This window comes from Camelus ferus, chromosome 22 (genome assembly GCF_009834535.1).
Source record: "Camelus ferus isolate YT-003-E chromosome 22, BCGSAC_Cfer_1.0, whole genome shotgun sequence".
NCBI classification, from domain to species: domain Eukaryota; kingdom Metazoa; phylum Chordata; class Mammalia; order Artiodactyla; family Camelidae; genus Camelus; species Camelus ferus.
In genome coordinates this window covers 16826094-16842513 of record NC_045717.1, presented here as the reverse complement: position 1 = coordinate 16842513, position 16420 = coordinate 16826094, and the positions used below count along the sequence as shown (strand labels likewise).

At 50.9% G+C, this 16420-nt stretch overlaps 1 protein-coding gene across 1 annotated transcript; it reads right to left on the bottom strand.

The window, feature by feature from the left end:
* Positions 1-1143: 1143 nt before the first annotated feature.
* Positions 1144-14473, bottom strand: PLVAP (plasmalemma vesicle associated protein). Its single transcript, XM_006174830.3, has 6 exons — positions 14004-14473; positions 9249-9345; positions 8436-9148; positions 6547-6604; positions 6331-6412; positions 1144-1766 (listed from the first exon to the last, which is right to left on the bottom strand). The coding sequence occupies exons 1-6, from the start codon at positions 14370-14372 to the stop codon at positions 1760-1762; spliced, it is 1326 nt and encodes a 441-aa protein (XP_006174892.2). The 5' UTR covers positions 14373-14473; the 3' UTR covers positions 1144-1759.
* Positions 14474-16420: the final 1947 nt, after the last annotated feature.

Genomic DNA, 16420 nt, shown 5'->3' with positions numbered 1-16420 from the left:
TTGTCCCTCTTGACTAGCCTGCTCTAAGCGTGGCGTTGCCAGCCCCGGCTCCTCATGACTCATCCCCTCCCTGTCCAAGGTCCCAGGGGATAGGCTGGGAGGGAATCAAGGCAGCGAGGACAGATAAGCTGAGATTCTAGACCACACATTTTAGGACTTCTTTCTACAGGTGGGCATTTGCTTTGTTTCCTAGAGTTTTCACTTCTCAGGGATAAAGTCCCAGGAATGGGGTTGCTGAGTCAAAAGTATGTCTGTCTTTACTTTTATTGAATATGTCCAGAAGGGCCATGATGAGATGTGCATTTCTACCAGTCCTGCAGAAAAATGCCCTTTTCTCTACATCTTTACCAGCAGTAGGTATTATAGCTTTTAAGCATTTTTTCCCAGTCCATTGGGAGCCATGTGATTTCCCTGTATTCCTCTAATGTGCAAAATTCCCCTGGCTTCCTGCTACTTTAATGATTGGTGAGTTGAATTGCTCCCAAACTGGACACTGGTGCCTTTTCTAACATCCTGTCTCACCACAAAAAAAACCCAAAACAAAACAAATGGCTGAGACTTTCGTGATACTGTTCTGGAGTCATCTTGGCGAGTAGGAGTTCCTGCAGTTCACGACAAGCTTTGGTACCTTAGCAAATGCTGTCTGTACTTGGGGGGATCTTTGCAAACATAGTTGCTTTTTAAGAAACTGTTTTTTATTTGTACGTGTGAGCTTATTTATGTTTTATTTATTTTATTTGTATGTATGTATTTATGAATAATATATAAATATTTATTTGTTTTTATTGTATTTGTGTGTATTTGTATTATTTAATTTGTATGTGTGTATTTATTTGTTTTAAGAAATTGCTTTTAAAATATCTGCTATTTTAAAGAAACATTAAACTGACAATAATATTGTCCCAATGTAGGGGTTTCTAGCCATTTCATGAAACCCTTATTGACTATGATTTTGCCATTTCTCTTCACATATGGAGATGCCTATGCCTTGGGGTGTGTCTGCCCACGTTTGTTCCAGGTTTAAGGGTCTTCTGATCTGGGGATGTTGGGGAAGGTGTTCTCTAGCTTTCCTTTTATTTCTAGTTCTTTTCTCATTCATAGCCAGGTGGTAACTTTTCAAAGCAGAAATCATGACTCGGAGTCTTTGAAGGGATTTGATAACATTTATTTCGTGCCATTAACAATTATACAGGCCACAGACAAGGCTGAGTGTGGAGGGGGAGGGAGTGAAAAGGAAGCTGCCCTCCTGGGGCGCGGAGGGGGCCAATGGGCCATACTCACCCCTTGACCAGATGCTCCCTCTTGAGGAGGGCCTGGAAACTGTCAGGGGAGGATGAAGGTAACCATCTTGCTGGGAGCGCCTTGGTCCATGAGCAAGGAGGGGCATGACTTTGGCCGAGGGTTGGGCAGAAAGTGTGTGTGTGTGTGATTTCACCATGCATCTGTGTGATGTCATTGCCTTGTCTTGGTGTGATGTCACCACCATGCCTGTGTGATGTCACTGCATCCGTCTGTGATGTCATCATGGTGCCTGTGGGTAAGGGGTTGTGTGGTGCAGGTGTGGACCTGTGAGAGAGTATTGGGGGGTGTGGGTGTGGGGTGGGGGAGGATGAGCAGAGGGCGCAGGTCAAGGGTGCCCACTGTGGTGTGTGGACTGAAGATCATATGACTTGGTCCTGTGCCGTGGGCATCTCGCTGCACCTTGTCTCCAGACAGATGAGTCAGGGCCACCCCTCTGTCCTCAGGGCCTGGAGCCTCCTCAGCCACTGGGGCAGGAAGGAGGTGGGAATACAACAGTCGGTCAGACAAATGGAAGGACAAACTCCCTACCCCAGACCCCTTCTTGCTCCCAAGACCTTAAGGCCTCTTCAGGTTTCAGCCTCCCCTTAGACTGCTACTTGTTGAACCTCTGTGGGAGGAGTCTGTGGGACGGTGGACTGTGATGTGTGCTTCTCCACTATACAGATGAAAAGACGAGGTTCAGAGAGGCCACCTCCTCCTGTGCTCCAGGCCTCTGCTGCAGTCTGTCTGACTCTCCCTTTTGCTCCCTAAAGTTCTGGGGATGCTAGGAGTTTGCCCAAAGCCTCTGGCCCCCCTACCTCCAGCCAGAGCCTCAGTTTCCCTCTTTTGTCTACAAAGAACTGACTTAGAGCTAGCCCCTCACTCATTCCCAGGAGGGTTTTTCTTTTCCAGGTTTTTTTTTTTCCTTATTTATATTTGTGAGCTGGACTTTTTGTTTATTTTGTTTGCTTGTTTTGGGAGGAAGATAATTAGGTTTATTTATATATAGTGGAAGTTCTGGGGATTGAACCCAGGACCTCGTGGATGCTAAGCAGGCACTCTACCACGGAGCTATACCCTGCCCCCCAGGAGGGTTTTTCTAATGAACCTGCCCCTACTCTTGCACTTCTTTGGCTCCCCAGTGCCCTCAGGACAAAGCCAGACCTATATCTGGCATTCAAGGCTCCACTCACTCAGCCCCTAATCCGGCCTCCCCATCAGGGAATCAAAACCTGCCAAAGTACCCCCCAAACTAATCAGAGCCTTTCCTTGACTTCTACCCCTCCCCCTTGCCTTTGCAGGAGCCACCCCTCTGTCTGGAATGCCCTTCCCCCTCCTTGGCCTGGCAAAAGTTCTCCCCAGGGGTCAGGGGTTGGCGCAGAGGCTGTTTCCTGGTGGGGGAGGTGGGGGCCTCAGCCAAGTCCCGCTTCCGCTGGCCCCCTCCCTTCCTTCCCTGGCTCTTCCCTGGGCCCCCACCCCACCCCCCGCAGCCTCACGTTCCTTGGCTGGCTCTGGTCCCCCTTTCTCAGCTCCAGCCTCTGTCTTCTACCAGGATTCACCAGCTCCAAGTGAGACATTCTTTACCCTCTCCTGCCTGCCAGCCTGCAAGGGAGGGTGTTCCCTGGCCATTTTCAGAGACTGAGGCTCCTAAGTCCCATCACTTACCTGGACCAAGGCAGTTGCCTTCAGCCTGGTCCCAGGTTCCCAACTTCACCCCCCCCCCCATAGCAGCGATCAGAATGAGCCTGTGACTATACCTGAGTTGGGTCCATCCTCTGCTGTTTATAGCCCTCCCCGGGCTCCCAAACTCCTCACACAGCCACCAGGCCGTGCCCGATCTGCCCCTGTCATCTCCCCGACCTCACCTCCTCCCACTCCCCTCCATCACTCTGTTCCAGCCACACTAGCCTCCTCACTCCAACTTACCAGGCACAGACAGCCCTGCCACAGGGCCTTTGCAGGCTGTGCTCGGTCTGGTGCACCTTTCCCGGAATCCCCTCATCTCCTTTAGGATTCTGCCCAAATGACACCTCCTTGGTAAAGCCTGCCCTGGCCCTCCCCCCCACCCCATGGAATATTCCCATCTCCTCAAGCTTCCTCATTCCTGTCTCACCCATCACCAAGGGGCCCTGTAGTAGCTCATTTATCTGATTTATTATCCATCTCCCTCACTAGACTGTGAGCCGCACAAGGGGAAGGATTTGGATTGCTGTGCCTTATTCTTCCCTGTGTCCTCAGCACCCAGCAGCTGCTCAAGAAACATGGGTTGAATGAAAAAACAAATCAGTGAACCTGAATTGACACTCGCTGTGTACCCAGCTCAGAGCCGGGGCTGAAAGCTCATCTTCAACCTTCCACGTTGTGACTTTGGCCGCCTCAAGCCACATAGCCCCTAAACCAATATTCACTTAATATTTGTCGTGTCCATGACTTTTTTTTTTTTTTTTTGACTTAAATAAGCTGATCTCCAAAGGACAGTCTTACCAAGTAAAGGAAAGCTGGTGCACTTGCCATGAATAAAGAACAACTTATAAACGTTCAATTAAAAAGCAAGACCTTGCGAGGGGAGGGTATAGCTCAGCAGTAGAGCACGTGCTTAGCATGCACAAGGTCCTGGATTCAAGCCCCAGTACCTCCATTAAAAAGCTACCCCTGCCAAAAAAAAAAATAAAACAACACCTTGTACTTGTGCAGGCCCTGGGTCTGCCCTCCCTCTGCGGACACGGGAGAGCTGCAGGGGTCTGGGAGGTGTTAGGGTGAGTTAGCACCAGTGGAAACTTTCTCGAAGCCCAGAAGGAAAAAGAGTGGGGGAAAAAAATCAACCATTCCTCCAACGGGTGAATGATTTGATGCTGGGATGCTGGGCCTCCTATCTGGTCCCCTACCGGGTGCCTCTAAAATTCGCATGTTATGATTTAGTCGTTCTCTGGCTGCCCAGTGTGTGACTGGCCGAGCTGGGACTCATCCAGAGCTGAAGACCCCAGCCTGTTCATCCCAGCCCCTTTCTCAGGGGAAGACGAATCAAGGTTGGAGCCCGCAGGCCAGAGGCCCTTCCTGTGACCCTGCAGAGAGGAGCAGGAGGGGCTCTGGGCTTAAGCACTCATTGTTTCCTCCACAGGGGGATGTCACTTGGGGTAAACAATGTCAAGAGCTTCCCCGGTTCTCAGCTGGGATCTGGACAGGCCTGGGCTGGGCGCCTGGCTCTGATTCTGACCTGCTGACGCATGACCCTGGGCTGATCACTTCCCTGGGGCCTCAGTTTCCTCCTCTGAGAAATGGGGATAATAATAGAACCTCCTTCCTTGCCTTGCTGGCTTTAGGCCAAGATGGAGTGAGGAAAACTATGTTTGCTTGCAGCAGGGTCTTTTCTCTACCCACTTGCTTCCCTCTCTGGGGGCTGCCTGAGGCTAAGGGATTTCTCCCAGGCCAAGCCATCCAGAGTGCAGGGACCAGTTCTGTAAGGGGGTGAGCTCCCTGTCAGAGGGGGTATGTAAGAAGAGGCATAGTGAAGACAGAACTGAGTGGAGAACACCGGGGAGTTGGTGATAGACCTCTGGAAGGTTTTTTGCCCCCAAGGACTTTGTTGAGCTCCCTCAGGCTGAAACAGACCCAGGTTTTGACAATAGCTTGGTGGCAAAACCTTGGATGGTACAGGGTTTGGGGTCAAAGGGATCTGAAAAAAATCCCAGATGCCTCCTTGAGCCTCAGGTCCTAATCCACAAACAGGAGGGCCAATCCGGGACTCCTATGTCAGCAGTGTGGTCCCGAAAGGGCCCTGGAGGGAGCACAGGGTGTTCTTGTGGCCGTGGCCTGAGTCACCTTCCCCGTGACGCACAGGGTGTTGTCCAGCGGATGACTGGGTTCCAGGAGGCAGGTGAGGGGGACAAAGGCATCGAGCTATGACCTGAACGTGTGCCAGCCACCCTTGATGCTCCTGCAGAGACCCCAGGTCCCTTGCTCTGGCCATTTGTGGAAAGCACTTTACAGTTGGCACAGCATTTCATGCCCTTGATTTCAGAGACCCCCTTTTTGTAGAGGTGGAAAGTGAGGCTCAGGGGGAGGGTATAGCTCAGTTTAGAGTGTGTGCTTAGCATGCACGAGGTCCTGGGTTCGATCCCCAGTACTTCCATTAAATAAGTAAATAAATAAACCTAATTACCTCCCCAGTCAAAATTAAAAAAAAAAAAAAAAGAAGAAAAACAAAACAAGTAAGACTCAGAAGGGTGGAATGAGAGGCCCAGGGTCACTCCCCGACTCTGCTCTCCCTTCTCTCCTGCCTTGGCTCCTGTCACCTTCTGCCACTCTAGTCTGGCCCCAAGACCTTTGCTCTGGCTGTTAATGGCACTCCGAGTGCTGTTCCCTCAGCCTTTCTCCAGGTTGGCTCCTGTCCAACCTCCAGCTCAAGGGCCCCTTCCTCTTTGAGGCCCTCCTTTGGCTGTCTGGAGTCAGCACCTGAGTTTATGTCTCAGCTCTGCCACTTCCTGACTGTGTGACCTGGGGCACAATGCTTACCCTCTCTGGGTCTCATTTGCTTCATCCAGAAAGTGGGGATAACAGTAGCTCTCCCACTGATTTGAATTCTGAAGATTTTTTTTGGGGGGGGTGGGGGAGTTACTAGGTTTATTTGTTAATTTTGATGGAGGTACTAGGGATTGAACCCAGGACTTTGTGCATGCTAAGCACACACTCTACCACTGAGCTACACCCTCCCTCCAGATTTCTGAAGATTTAATGAGTTAGTCGGGCAGGGTGCTTAGGACAGTGCCAGGATCACAGTAAGCGCCCAATAACAGTAGACTCTTGGACACCCTTCTTATCCTACCTCCTTCAGTGTCTCTCTGGCCCAGTATTCAGGGAGTTTCATGAACAGAACTGTGTGTGTCTTGGTCACTGCTGTGTCCCCTGGGCCCAGCATAGGGCCTAGTATACAGCAGGTGCTCAATTAAGGAAGCAACAAGTGTGAGACAAGTATTGCTCCACCCTAGTCCTGTACGCAGACTCATCCAAAGCCCTAAGACTGAACTGTCTCAGCCTGCCCGAGAGCCTCACCTGGATGAGGCTATGGAGCTACCGGCAGAGGGCCGCTGGGACTCCAGGATCCTCCTCTTGAATTCCTCCAGGCCAGCTGGGTCTGCCGAAAGAGAGAGGGGTCAGCTCCGACCTAATGCCTTAGTAGCTCCAGCTCCTGGGCTAGAGATGGGCTGGCAACCCAGGATTCAAGGTGGAATCTGCCCCTCTTTCCTGGTTCTGCCCTCTGTCACTCACCGATGGGCGGGGGGTTGGGGACAGGGACCACAGGTCTTGGCAAGGGTATCGGCTGCGACTGTGGAAAGAAGGGTGAAAGGAGGTTGGTGGAGGCCCCTCAACATGCGTCCCGGGGAGGCTCCTGCCCCTCCATGCCCTTGGAGACCTGGGTCTGAGTTCCCTCCAGGGCAGAGAAACAGACAGATACCCACGGAGGACACATGTGATATCACCTGTAGCCACCTTCCTCAAATGACTGGGGACTCCAGGGACTGGCTTCCCTCGGCTGTGCCTCAGGGACCCCTCTCTGCAGGGGTCCTGCCTTGGTCTCCATTACAGCCTCTGGGCCAATCTGACTCCAATCCATGACCCCAGCTGAGTACATTCACCCATACCAGCTCCCCTCTGGACTGATGCTAACCTGTTCTGTAAACCAACCTGACCTCCATCCTCAATGCCATCCTTGAACAACCCTGAACTAAACCCCCTAAGCCTGAAATCCAAGGCCAGTTCTGAACTCAGTCAGCTAAAATCTGTTCCCAACATGAAAACAGAACCTTCCTCAGAATCAAACCCTGACCTAAATCTGGTCCCAATGACAAACCTGACTTGGCCATAACTTTCATCTTTCTTTCATCTAACTCACCCCCGAGACCCGGCCACTATGAAAAATCTATTCCCAATCCCGTTCCCCCAGCCCCACTATGGGCCACCCACAAATACCTTCCCAACACCATGCTCAAGGCCAGCTCAGCCTTAGAACTCAGCCTCTACCTGAGCCGGAACCCCAACCCAGCTCCAGCCCAAGATTACCAACCACACAGCTTCTACTCTACACCCAGTCTTGACCTTTATGTGAACCCCAGTATATCCCTCTCCTAACTCAGGGTCAGCTAATCCTTCACCTCAAATATATCCCAAAGCTAGCCCAACTCAACCCCCAACCAGACCACCCTAAGCCCAATCCAATCTCAACTCCTAACACATAGTCAATGCCAATCCCAACCCTAATGCCCATGAAATCCTGAATCTACTCTTGGCCCCAAACTTTCAAGCATCTCTAGACCCACCAGCCACCTACACTCATCTGAGCCTCAACTTAACACAATCCCAAAGCCACTGAAACTTTGGATTCCTTTCTCACCCGACCCTAGACCCAACGGCTACCTTGCAAGCGACCCCCGACCCAACTATTAGCTTTTCCTCATAATACAAACTCCAAACTCAACCCAGTTCTAAGACTAATGAAATCTTAGATGGAACCCCTAATCTTAACGCAAACCAACTCTAGATATAGGAGTCGCCAAGAATTCAAGTCCACCCAGTTCTAAACACAAATTTGGCACCTGCTTCGAGTCTTTCTCTAGATCTGCCTTAACCTTTACCCTAACCCCAATGTCACTCCCAACTCTAACCCAGAGCCCCTCGATGCTTCAGCTCAACTCAAACGCATCCCAACCCTAAAACCAGCCCTCGATGAATCTCTAATTCAAATCCTAAGCCAATTTTGAGGCTCACCAGTCATTTGTGTTTGATTCTAGCATCTATTCTAAATCCACATTCAGTGCCTTAACTCACCCTACTCCCAAAGTAACTGCAATTTTATTCACCCGTCACTCAACCCTGGACCCAACGGCCACCCTACCTTCAACTCTAGTCATAACCCCACACCCTTTCTCAGTGTTGATCCCCACTCTCAACTCCTCCCCAATCTTAATGTCAGTGAAAGTCTCGAGCGAGTCCTAACTTACACGACCTAGACTGGGAAGCCGACCTCAAAACCAAGTTTAAAAAAAGCAACAAACACTCCCCACTAAATTCAAACCCAAGTCCAACATCACCACCAACCCAACTTGGCCTCTAGACACCTCCCCCTCAGTGCAACCTGAATCCAGGGCCCGCCAGCCCACCTTGGCCTTGATGCAGGTGTCCAGGGCCGAGTTGCTGACGGCCAATTGCATCTTGAGATGCTCAGCCTCTCGTTTCTTCTCCTCTAGCTCTTTGGCCAGGTTGTCCCGCTCCTTCCGCAGTGTCGCCTTCTCCTCCAGGGCCAGCTGGGTCTGCCGGGCACATTCGGCCTGGAGCTTGGCCTCCCGGGCCTGGGCCTCCTTCTCCACCTTCTCCTTGGCCTCCTGACTGGCTCGCAGGGCCTGCTCGACCTCCAGCTTCTGGCGCTGGAGGTCCGAGTTTTCTCGGGCCACGCGATCAATGCCAGCCCGCAAGCTCCGGGCCAGCTCCTCCACCTTGGTGCTCATGAGGGCGGGCATCTGGTCACAGGTTCTCCGGATGGAGGCCACTTCTGAGCCGATGGGATGGAATATGCCGTAGCCCAGGTTATCAAGGGAGCGTGGGATGATGGAGTCCCTCCAGAGTCTGTACAGCTCTGCCTCCAACTTCTCCTTATCCAGAGGGAGGCAGAGGGTCTGCACCCGCTGCAGCTGGTTCTCGGCCAGCTGTCGCTCCTGCCGCTGCTGGTCCTGGGCTTTGCTGCACTCGGCCAGCTGCTCCTCCACCACTCGCTTGCCCAGTGCCAGGCCATCCTTGTCTTTAGTGCATATCGCCTTCTCCTTTGCCAGCTCCATCTCCAGTGTCTTGGCTTTCTGGTTCAGCATGAGGGTCAAAGCTATGGGTATAGGACGATAAGACTCAGGAAGGCTGCGGGAGTTGCCAAGAGACTGGGCGGGGTGTCTGCTATCCCGCTCTCTGCTGCCCACAGCACTCACCTTCACAGGACTTGTTAGTCTCCTTGAAATGTTCTTGGCATTGTTTCTCACTCAAGATGATGGCGGCCATGTACCGCTGGTTGTTCATGTAGATCACCTGCCCAGATGGGACACAGGACAGAGCTCAGTGCCCAGCACCTGCAGGACCTCCTGCCTCCCTGGGCTGCCCAGACCCTTAGGGCTGGGGCCCCAGATCTGGTACCCGGGTGGTCTGTGTTGGCATAGTTTACAAGAACATGGCTTCTTTGCAGGGGATGGTGGGCCAATCTTCAAAAGTTGTTACGATGAATACTATTTGGCCATAAAAAGGAACAAAGCTACATGCTACAACCTGAATGAACCTTGAAAACATTCCAATTGACAGCCAATCAAAAACTGACTTTTGACAAGGATGCAGATATGGGCTGAATTGTGTCCCCCACCTCAAATTCCTGTGTGGAAGCCCTAACCCTCAGGACCTCAGAAAGTAAATGTATTTGGAGACAGAGTCTTTAAAGGGTGGTTAAGATGAGGTCCTTAGGGTGGGCCCTAATCCAGTATGACTGGTGTCTTTATAAGAAGATGTCTGGACACCCAGACATGCACAGAGGGAAGATGATGTAAAGACACGAGGAGAAGACAGCCCTCTACAAGCCAAGGAGAGAGGCCTGGAACAGATCCTTCCCTGATGGCCCCAGGAACAAAACAATTCTGCCAACATCTTGATCTCGTGTATGGGCAAAAATAAATTTCTGTTATCTAAGCCACCTGATCTGTGGTACTTTGTGAAGGCAGCTCTAGCAAACATACACAGGTGCCAAGATCATTTCATGGGAGGGAAGAGTCTTTTGGACAAATGATGCTGGCATAGCGGATAGCCACATACTAAGGAATAAATTTGGACCTCTACCTCATGCCGTATACAAAAATTAGCTCTAAATGGATCTAAGACCTAAATGTAAAGGCTAAAACTATATTAACTCCTTAGAAGAAAACATAAGTGTTCAGTCTGCATGGCCTTGGATTTGGCAATGGTTTCTTAGATATGACACCAAAAACACAAGCAACAAAAGACAAAAAAACGGGTAAATTGGACTTCATGAAAATTAAAAACTTCTGTGCTTCAAAGGATAACGTCAAGAAAGGGAAAAAACAACCCATAGATGGGAAAAACCTCACATAGCTCATGTTTGCAACTCATGTATCTGATGATGAGACTAGTAACCAGAATATATAAAAGCAAACTCTTTCAAATCAATAAGAAAATGACAACCCCATTGAAAAATGGACAAACACATTTGACGAGACATTTCTCCCGAGAACATATACAGAAGGTCCAGAAGCGCATCAAACGATGTTTAGTCGTCAGGAAATGCAAATGAAAACCATGAGATACTACCTCGCGATCTTTAGGATGGCTATAAATAAAACAAAAAATAAGAATAAAAGGATTTGTTATCAAAAGCAAAAAAAAAAAAACAAAAAAACAAAAAAACAAAAAACCAACAACCAAAACCTAAGTTAAAAAAAAATTTACTGATTTTTTGGAGTGGGTACAGCTCAGTGATAGAGCACATGCTTAGCATGCATGAGGTCCTGGGTTCAATTTCCAGTACCTCCACTGAAAAAAAATTTTTTCTAAATTTTTAAAAGATTGGTTATCAAAAAATAAGAATAGATGGTAAAAGTATTGGTGAAAGATGTGGAGAAACAGAATTCTCAGGCAGTACTGATGGGAATGTAATGGTGGGACCACTTGGGAAAACAGTCTGGCAGTTTTTCAAAAAGCTGAACATAAAATGACAATATGACCCAGCAATTCCACTCCTAGGTGTAGACCCAGGAGCAACAGAAGTGTATGTTCCCGCAAAAACTTGCACACAAACATGCAGAGCAGCACGAGTCACCAGAGCCAACAGGTAGAAACACTCCAAGTGTTTCATCAGCAGATGAATGGATAAAACAGTCCATAGAGTGGACTACTGTTCAGCCACAAAAAGGAATGAAACCCTGATGCACAGGACAACGTGGATGAACCTTGAAAACAACATGCTGCGTCCGAGAATCCAGACCCAAAGATCACAGAACGTATGATTCCGTTTAGACTCAATATCTAGAATAAGCAAATCTGTAGAAACAGAAAGCAGATTAGTGGTTGTCAGGGACCGGGGGCGGGGAGGATAGGAAATGGCTAGTAACGGGCACAGGGTTTCTTTTTGGGGTGATGGAAAGGTTCTAAAATTAACTGTGATGGTGGTTGCACAACTCTGTTAATGTACTAAAAATCATTTTTATGTCCACTTGAAATGGGCCAATTGTATGGCATGTGAATGGCATTTTTTTATAAGTTTTATTAGGTTTTTACAAACAAAGGTTGTGCCTTTCAAACTTTGGAACAGAACCCGCTGCAGAAGTATAACAAGTCAAGATGTGATTTCCAGCAACATAGATGGACTTAGAGATGATCATATTGAGTGAAGTCAGACAGAGAAAGACAAATGTATGATATCACTTATATGTGGAATCTAAAAAAAAAATACAAATTCTGTTTATAAACCGAAAACAGACTCATGAACATTGAGAACAAACTATGGTTATGAAAGGGGAAAGGGCGGGGAGGATAAGTTAGGGGTTGGGGATTAACAGACATACATTACATATATAAAATAAACAAAGAGAATTATATTCAATTTCTTGTAATAACATATAATGAAAAAAATCTGAAAAGAAAAAAAAAGTATGTATGTGTATAACTGAATCACTTTGCTTTCCACCTGAAACTAACATTGTAAATCAACTACATTTCAATTAAAAAAAAATGCGCAAGTCAAGGTGTGAAGAGCCTAGAGGGTTTGCCTTTCTGTTGCTTCTCGTCCTGATTTCTTCGGAAGCTGGCCCTGTGCTAACCACTGGGTGTTGGGAGAAGATAGAATTAGCTCTGAAAATTTCAGTGACTTCTGCTCTCAAAAGCCTTAACTACAGAAGGGAAAGATCTGCAGGTGTGAGTTGGATCCAAAGATGGGCAAGAAAGAAGTTCTCTTCCAGTGAGAGGAAGTGACAAAAAGTGGCCCCCAAATGCTGCTTCGCTCTCCTGTATGCAACCCCAGGTTGGGGTGCTGGCGCCTTGACACAGGCAGGGGTGGGACATACCCTAAAAAAAACCCCACTGAGTTAATCTCCCCTTTCTCTTCCAGGGCCTCAGGGCCAGAAATGACGTTGCATTTGTAGAGAACTTAAAAATCCTGTTTCATAACAACACCAGGACTGGAGAAAGACCAAGATTCGTACTTGCTACCATCAGACGCCAGGGGCTGCCTGGGGCAGGGGTGGCAGGGGTGGCAGGGGTCGGGGCTATTTCCCAGCACCAGCACCCCCTTCCTGGGGGTTCCTGAAGAAAACCCTGAGGGATTCCAGGCCAGAGGAATTTGTCAACTTGAGAGGGGGAAAAAACCCCTATAATTTTCAAATTATAAAGTTGTAAAGACCCAGATTCTTAGATTTCTAATATTCTAAGATGGGGGAGTCCAGGATTCCAAGACGCATGGGAGTGTCTCAAACTTTATGATCCTAGCATTCCTCATGGCTCCTGGACCGGAAGGCCGTGCGTGTCGTGAAAACTCCAAATGGGCCAATTCCCAGAAACTGAGAAGTTTGAGCCCCCCTACTCCAGCCTTGGGGGATTTGAGGGGGTACATGGCCTTCTACCCTGAGGATCTGAGGGGGGACCTGCCTCCTTTGGGGGGGTTGGATGGGGACTCACCTCATTCTGAGGATCTAAGGGGGACTTGCCCTTCCCTGAGGATCTGAGCAGGGGACTCACCCCATTCTAGGGGTCTGAGAGGGAAGTGCCCCACCCTGGGGGTCTAAGAGCAGGAGACACAATCCTTCCCTTCCCTGGGCAGGTCTGAGGGGACGCTTGCACACCCTTCCTGCCAGGTGGCGGGGGCTGGGTGGTCTGAAGCCCCAGAAAATGCCTTTCCTTCCCACTGCCCCCTCCCCAACCGGCCAGATGCCTCCTGTGGGCAAAACCGAGACTGCCCCCATCCAAACTTCCCTTTCCTTGCCCTCTCCGTCCTTCACCCTGTTCCAGCCAAGGCCTGAGGAGGGGCCCCTCTCCTCAGTGTCTCCCAGCAGCAGGACCTCCCAAAGGAATTGCGTGTGTGAGAACATGGGGACAGTGTTGAGTGAGTCTGACGGGATCTGGGGGTGGATAGGGCAGCAGTCTCTACCAGACCCAAGGCCACTGGTGTCTGCCCTCCCACTCCCCTCGAAAGCCTCCTCTCTCAGGTCTCCATCTCCCCATCCACAGAAGGGTTTAGAGACTCTCCCTACCTCTTAGGATTCAGTGAAGTGATAACATTTCCAAAGCAGACTCCCAGCATCAGGCAAATCTAAGCCATTCATACTTGTTATTACAGAGTAAGAACCAAATGCTCTGAGTGTTTATTAAGCCAGTTTTTACTTGTAGCTGGTGTGTGCTGGCACATTCTGGGTGTTTTATGCCTACTAAGTCATGAACCCAGGCCTGTGAACAGACCAGATGCCCAGTTAAACTTGAATTCCAGGTAGACAACAAATTACTTTTTTGAGTCTAAGTATGTCCCAAATATTGCATGGGATATACTTATACAAACAAAATATGCATTGCTTAGTGATGTGGGCTTCTCATGTAAACTGTAGAGTTCGTGACTGTCCCTGTCTCATGGATGAGTAAAGTGAAGCTCAGAGAGGTGAGGTGACCACCCAGGGTCCCCAGGGCGAGTGTTCAGCCCTTACCCGGTCCGCCTGGCACTGGCGGAAGCTGGCGTTGATTCGGTCCTGGTCTCGCCGGGCGTTCAGAAGCATCTGCATGATGGCATCCTTGGCTCTGGCAGTGAGGTTGAGCTCCTTGGACAGGTTGGCCTGGGAGGCCGTGAGCCCCATCACTTGGCCGTACAGGCCGTCCGCCCGGCGCTCGGTGGCCTGGAGGTTGGACTCCGTGCCCACATGCACGTTGCCGTAGACCATGAAGAGGACGAGGCCCAGGATGATGAGGAACTGGATGAGCGAGACAAAGAGGAAAAAGTAGCGGAGATAATACCAGCATCCCCTGGGGCTGCTCCCGGCCCGTGAATAGGGCCCCCCATGCTCCATCGCCAAGCCCATCTCTTCCCGGCGTCTGCCGCCCGCCGCCCGTTGCACAGCACTGCTCCGCTGGCTGGTCTGCTCTGGGTGGCGGCTGCTGCCCCTTCTAGACCTTGCCCCGGCGGGGGGGCGGGGGGAGTGTTTATATTACTCCTCTTAATACTTCCTCTGCCTGGCTCCTTCCTGGCCAGGAGGAAACGGGGGCTGTGGGTTATCACAACACTCCCACCCGGGCTGTGAAGGGAAGGAGGAGGGGGGCACCAAAGCACAGCTGGGCCTCTCTGATTAACACTGGGTGGGGCGCCAGCTAAGTGACTGGGCTGCCTTGGCCTTGCTGAGCCTCAGTTTCCTCACCTGCCCTTGCTCTGTGCCCAGCGCTATTCTCTGCTGCGGATTATCCCCGTAGTGCGGAGGAGGACACTGAGGCACGGGCAGTAGAAGGGACCGCCTCCAGGTCTCACTCTGTCGGTTCACAGAGCTGGACTTAGCTCCTGGCGGGCTGGCTACAGCCCACCTCAGGGGACAGGGCCGATTACTGGAGCTGAATTGGGAGGAGCGCTTGGCCGAGGGCCAGCACACAGTAGGTGCTCGGTAACCGGCACGTGAAGGCCTCGCGGAGGTTCTGATCTGAGGATGGTGCAGTTTCTCCGAGCAGTCATCCCACCTGATGCCCGGCTCACGTAGGCGCTTAGCAAGTGCTCCCGGGGCAGCAGCGCAAGCAGCAGTGACCTTGGGGCCGGTGTTAGCTGGAAGGAGGGGCTTCTCCTACCTGGGTCTCAGTTTCCCCCTCTGTGAGATGAGGTGCCCAGGTCCGGGAGCAGGAGGGGGCTGGGAGAAAGGATTTGCCGTTGCTGTTATCACTACTATTTCCTGCTGGAAACCTCATTTTCGGGCTTCGAGAGAGGGGGAATGGGAAGAACCAGATAATGGGGGTCAAGTTTCACTGTGGGTCACCCCCAGGTGGGCATGGAGGGGATTTGGGGACCAAGGAGCAAAGGATTCTGGGTATGCCCTTCTGCCCAGCCCCTCAGAATCAGGAGCTCCAGGGAAATCCTCTATGTTGGGTGATGCCAAAGCCCCCTGTAAAAGTCACAAGCCTGGCCATGTGGGGTCCTCAGTCTTGGAGAGTCAGAATGGGACACAGCCCCTGACCTCACAAGGTCAAGGAGAGCAGGAGGGTCGGAAAGGGGCAGAGGGGAAGAGGGTGAAGAAATGGAAAGTAGGCTGGACCATGGGTGTGGGACAATAAAATTGCTGTCCACTGCCTGTGGGGGACATATCAGGGTGATAGTGCTGGCATAGGGACCCAGCCCCCTAACAGCCAGGGTAATGGAGCCCGGGTAAGTTGAGCTGGGAGGGGTCCTCCAGGGTGGCGTTCATCCAGGAGGCGGGAGTTGGGTCGGGAAGGAGGAAGTTCCCAGGGGTGGGCAGGAAACCCCTGTCTGACCTTTGGCCTTTGCTGCTACCCAGTAATTCCTGATTCCGGACCCTTCCCAGCCACTACTGGGAGGGAGGAGGGCTGGGGGCTGCAAGTAGTGCCCAACCAGCTATTTCTCTAGGTTGGTCAGGCCCCCCCCCCAGAGTCCCCTGAGCAGGGAGGGCATCTTCCATCTTCAACAGCGGGGGGCCATGTGGGCAGAGTGGATATATGGTTTCAATTTAGGGCCTCTGGAGTGAACGTCTGGCTGTGTCACTAACTGCTGTGTAACCTGGGACAAGTGACTTCTCCTTGAGCCCCAGATTTTTTTCTGTCTAAAGTGGAGGCAACATAGCCAGTTGTGAAACATTTGTCACAGTGCCTGGCACACACTCAGCCTTAATAAATGGTGGTATTTTTTTAAGGTGGGAGGGGCTGGATCATGCCCAGCTTCTGAAGTTGGGCTGAAGAACTGAGACACAGGGGAGGGGCACTGCCCAGGTGCTGTTGCCTTGGGCCCGTGGGCTCACCAGGGGAAAGGGGGTATGATAGGGGAAGAGCCTGGGTGACAGGGGTCCAGTTGAGGAGCTCAGGCTAGGGGGCAGTGCCTGGATCAATGCCAAGAGGTGTGACAGTCTTGGTGTGGACTTAA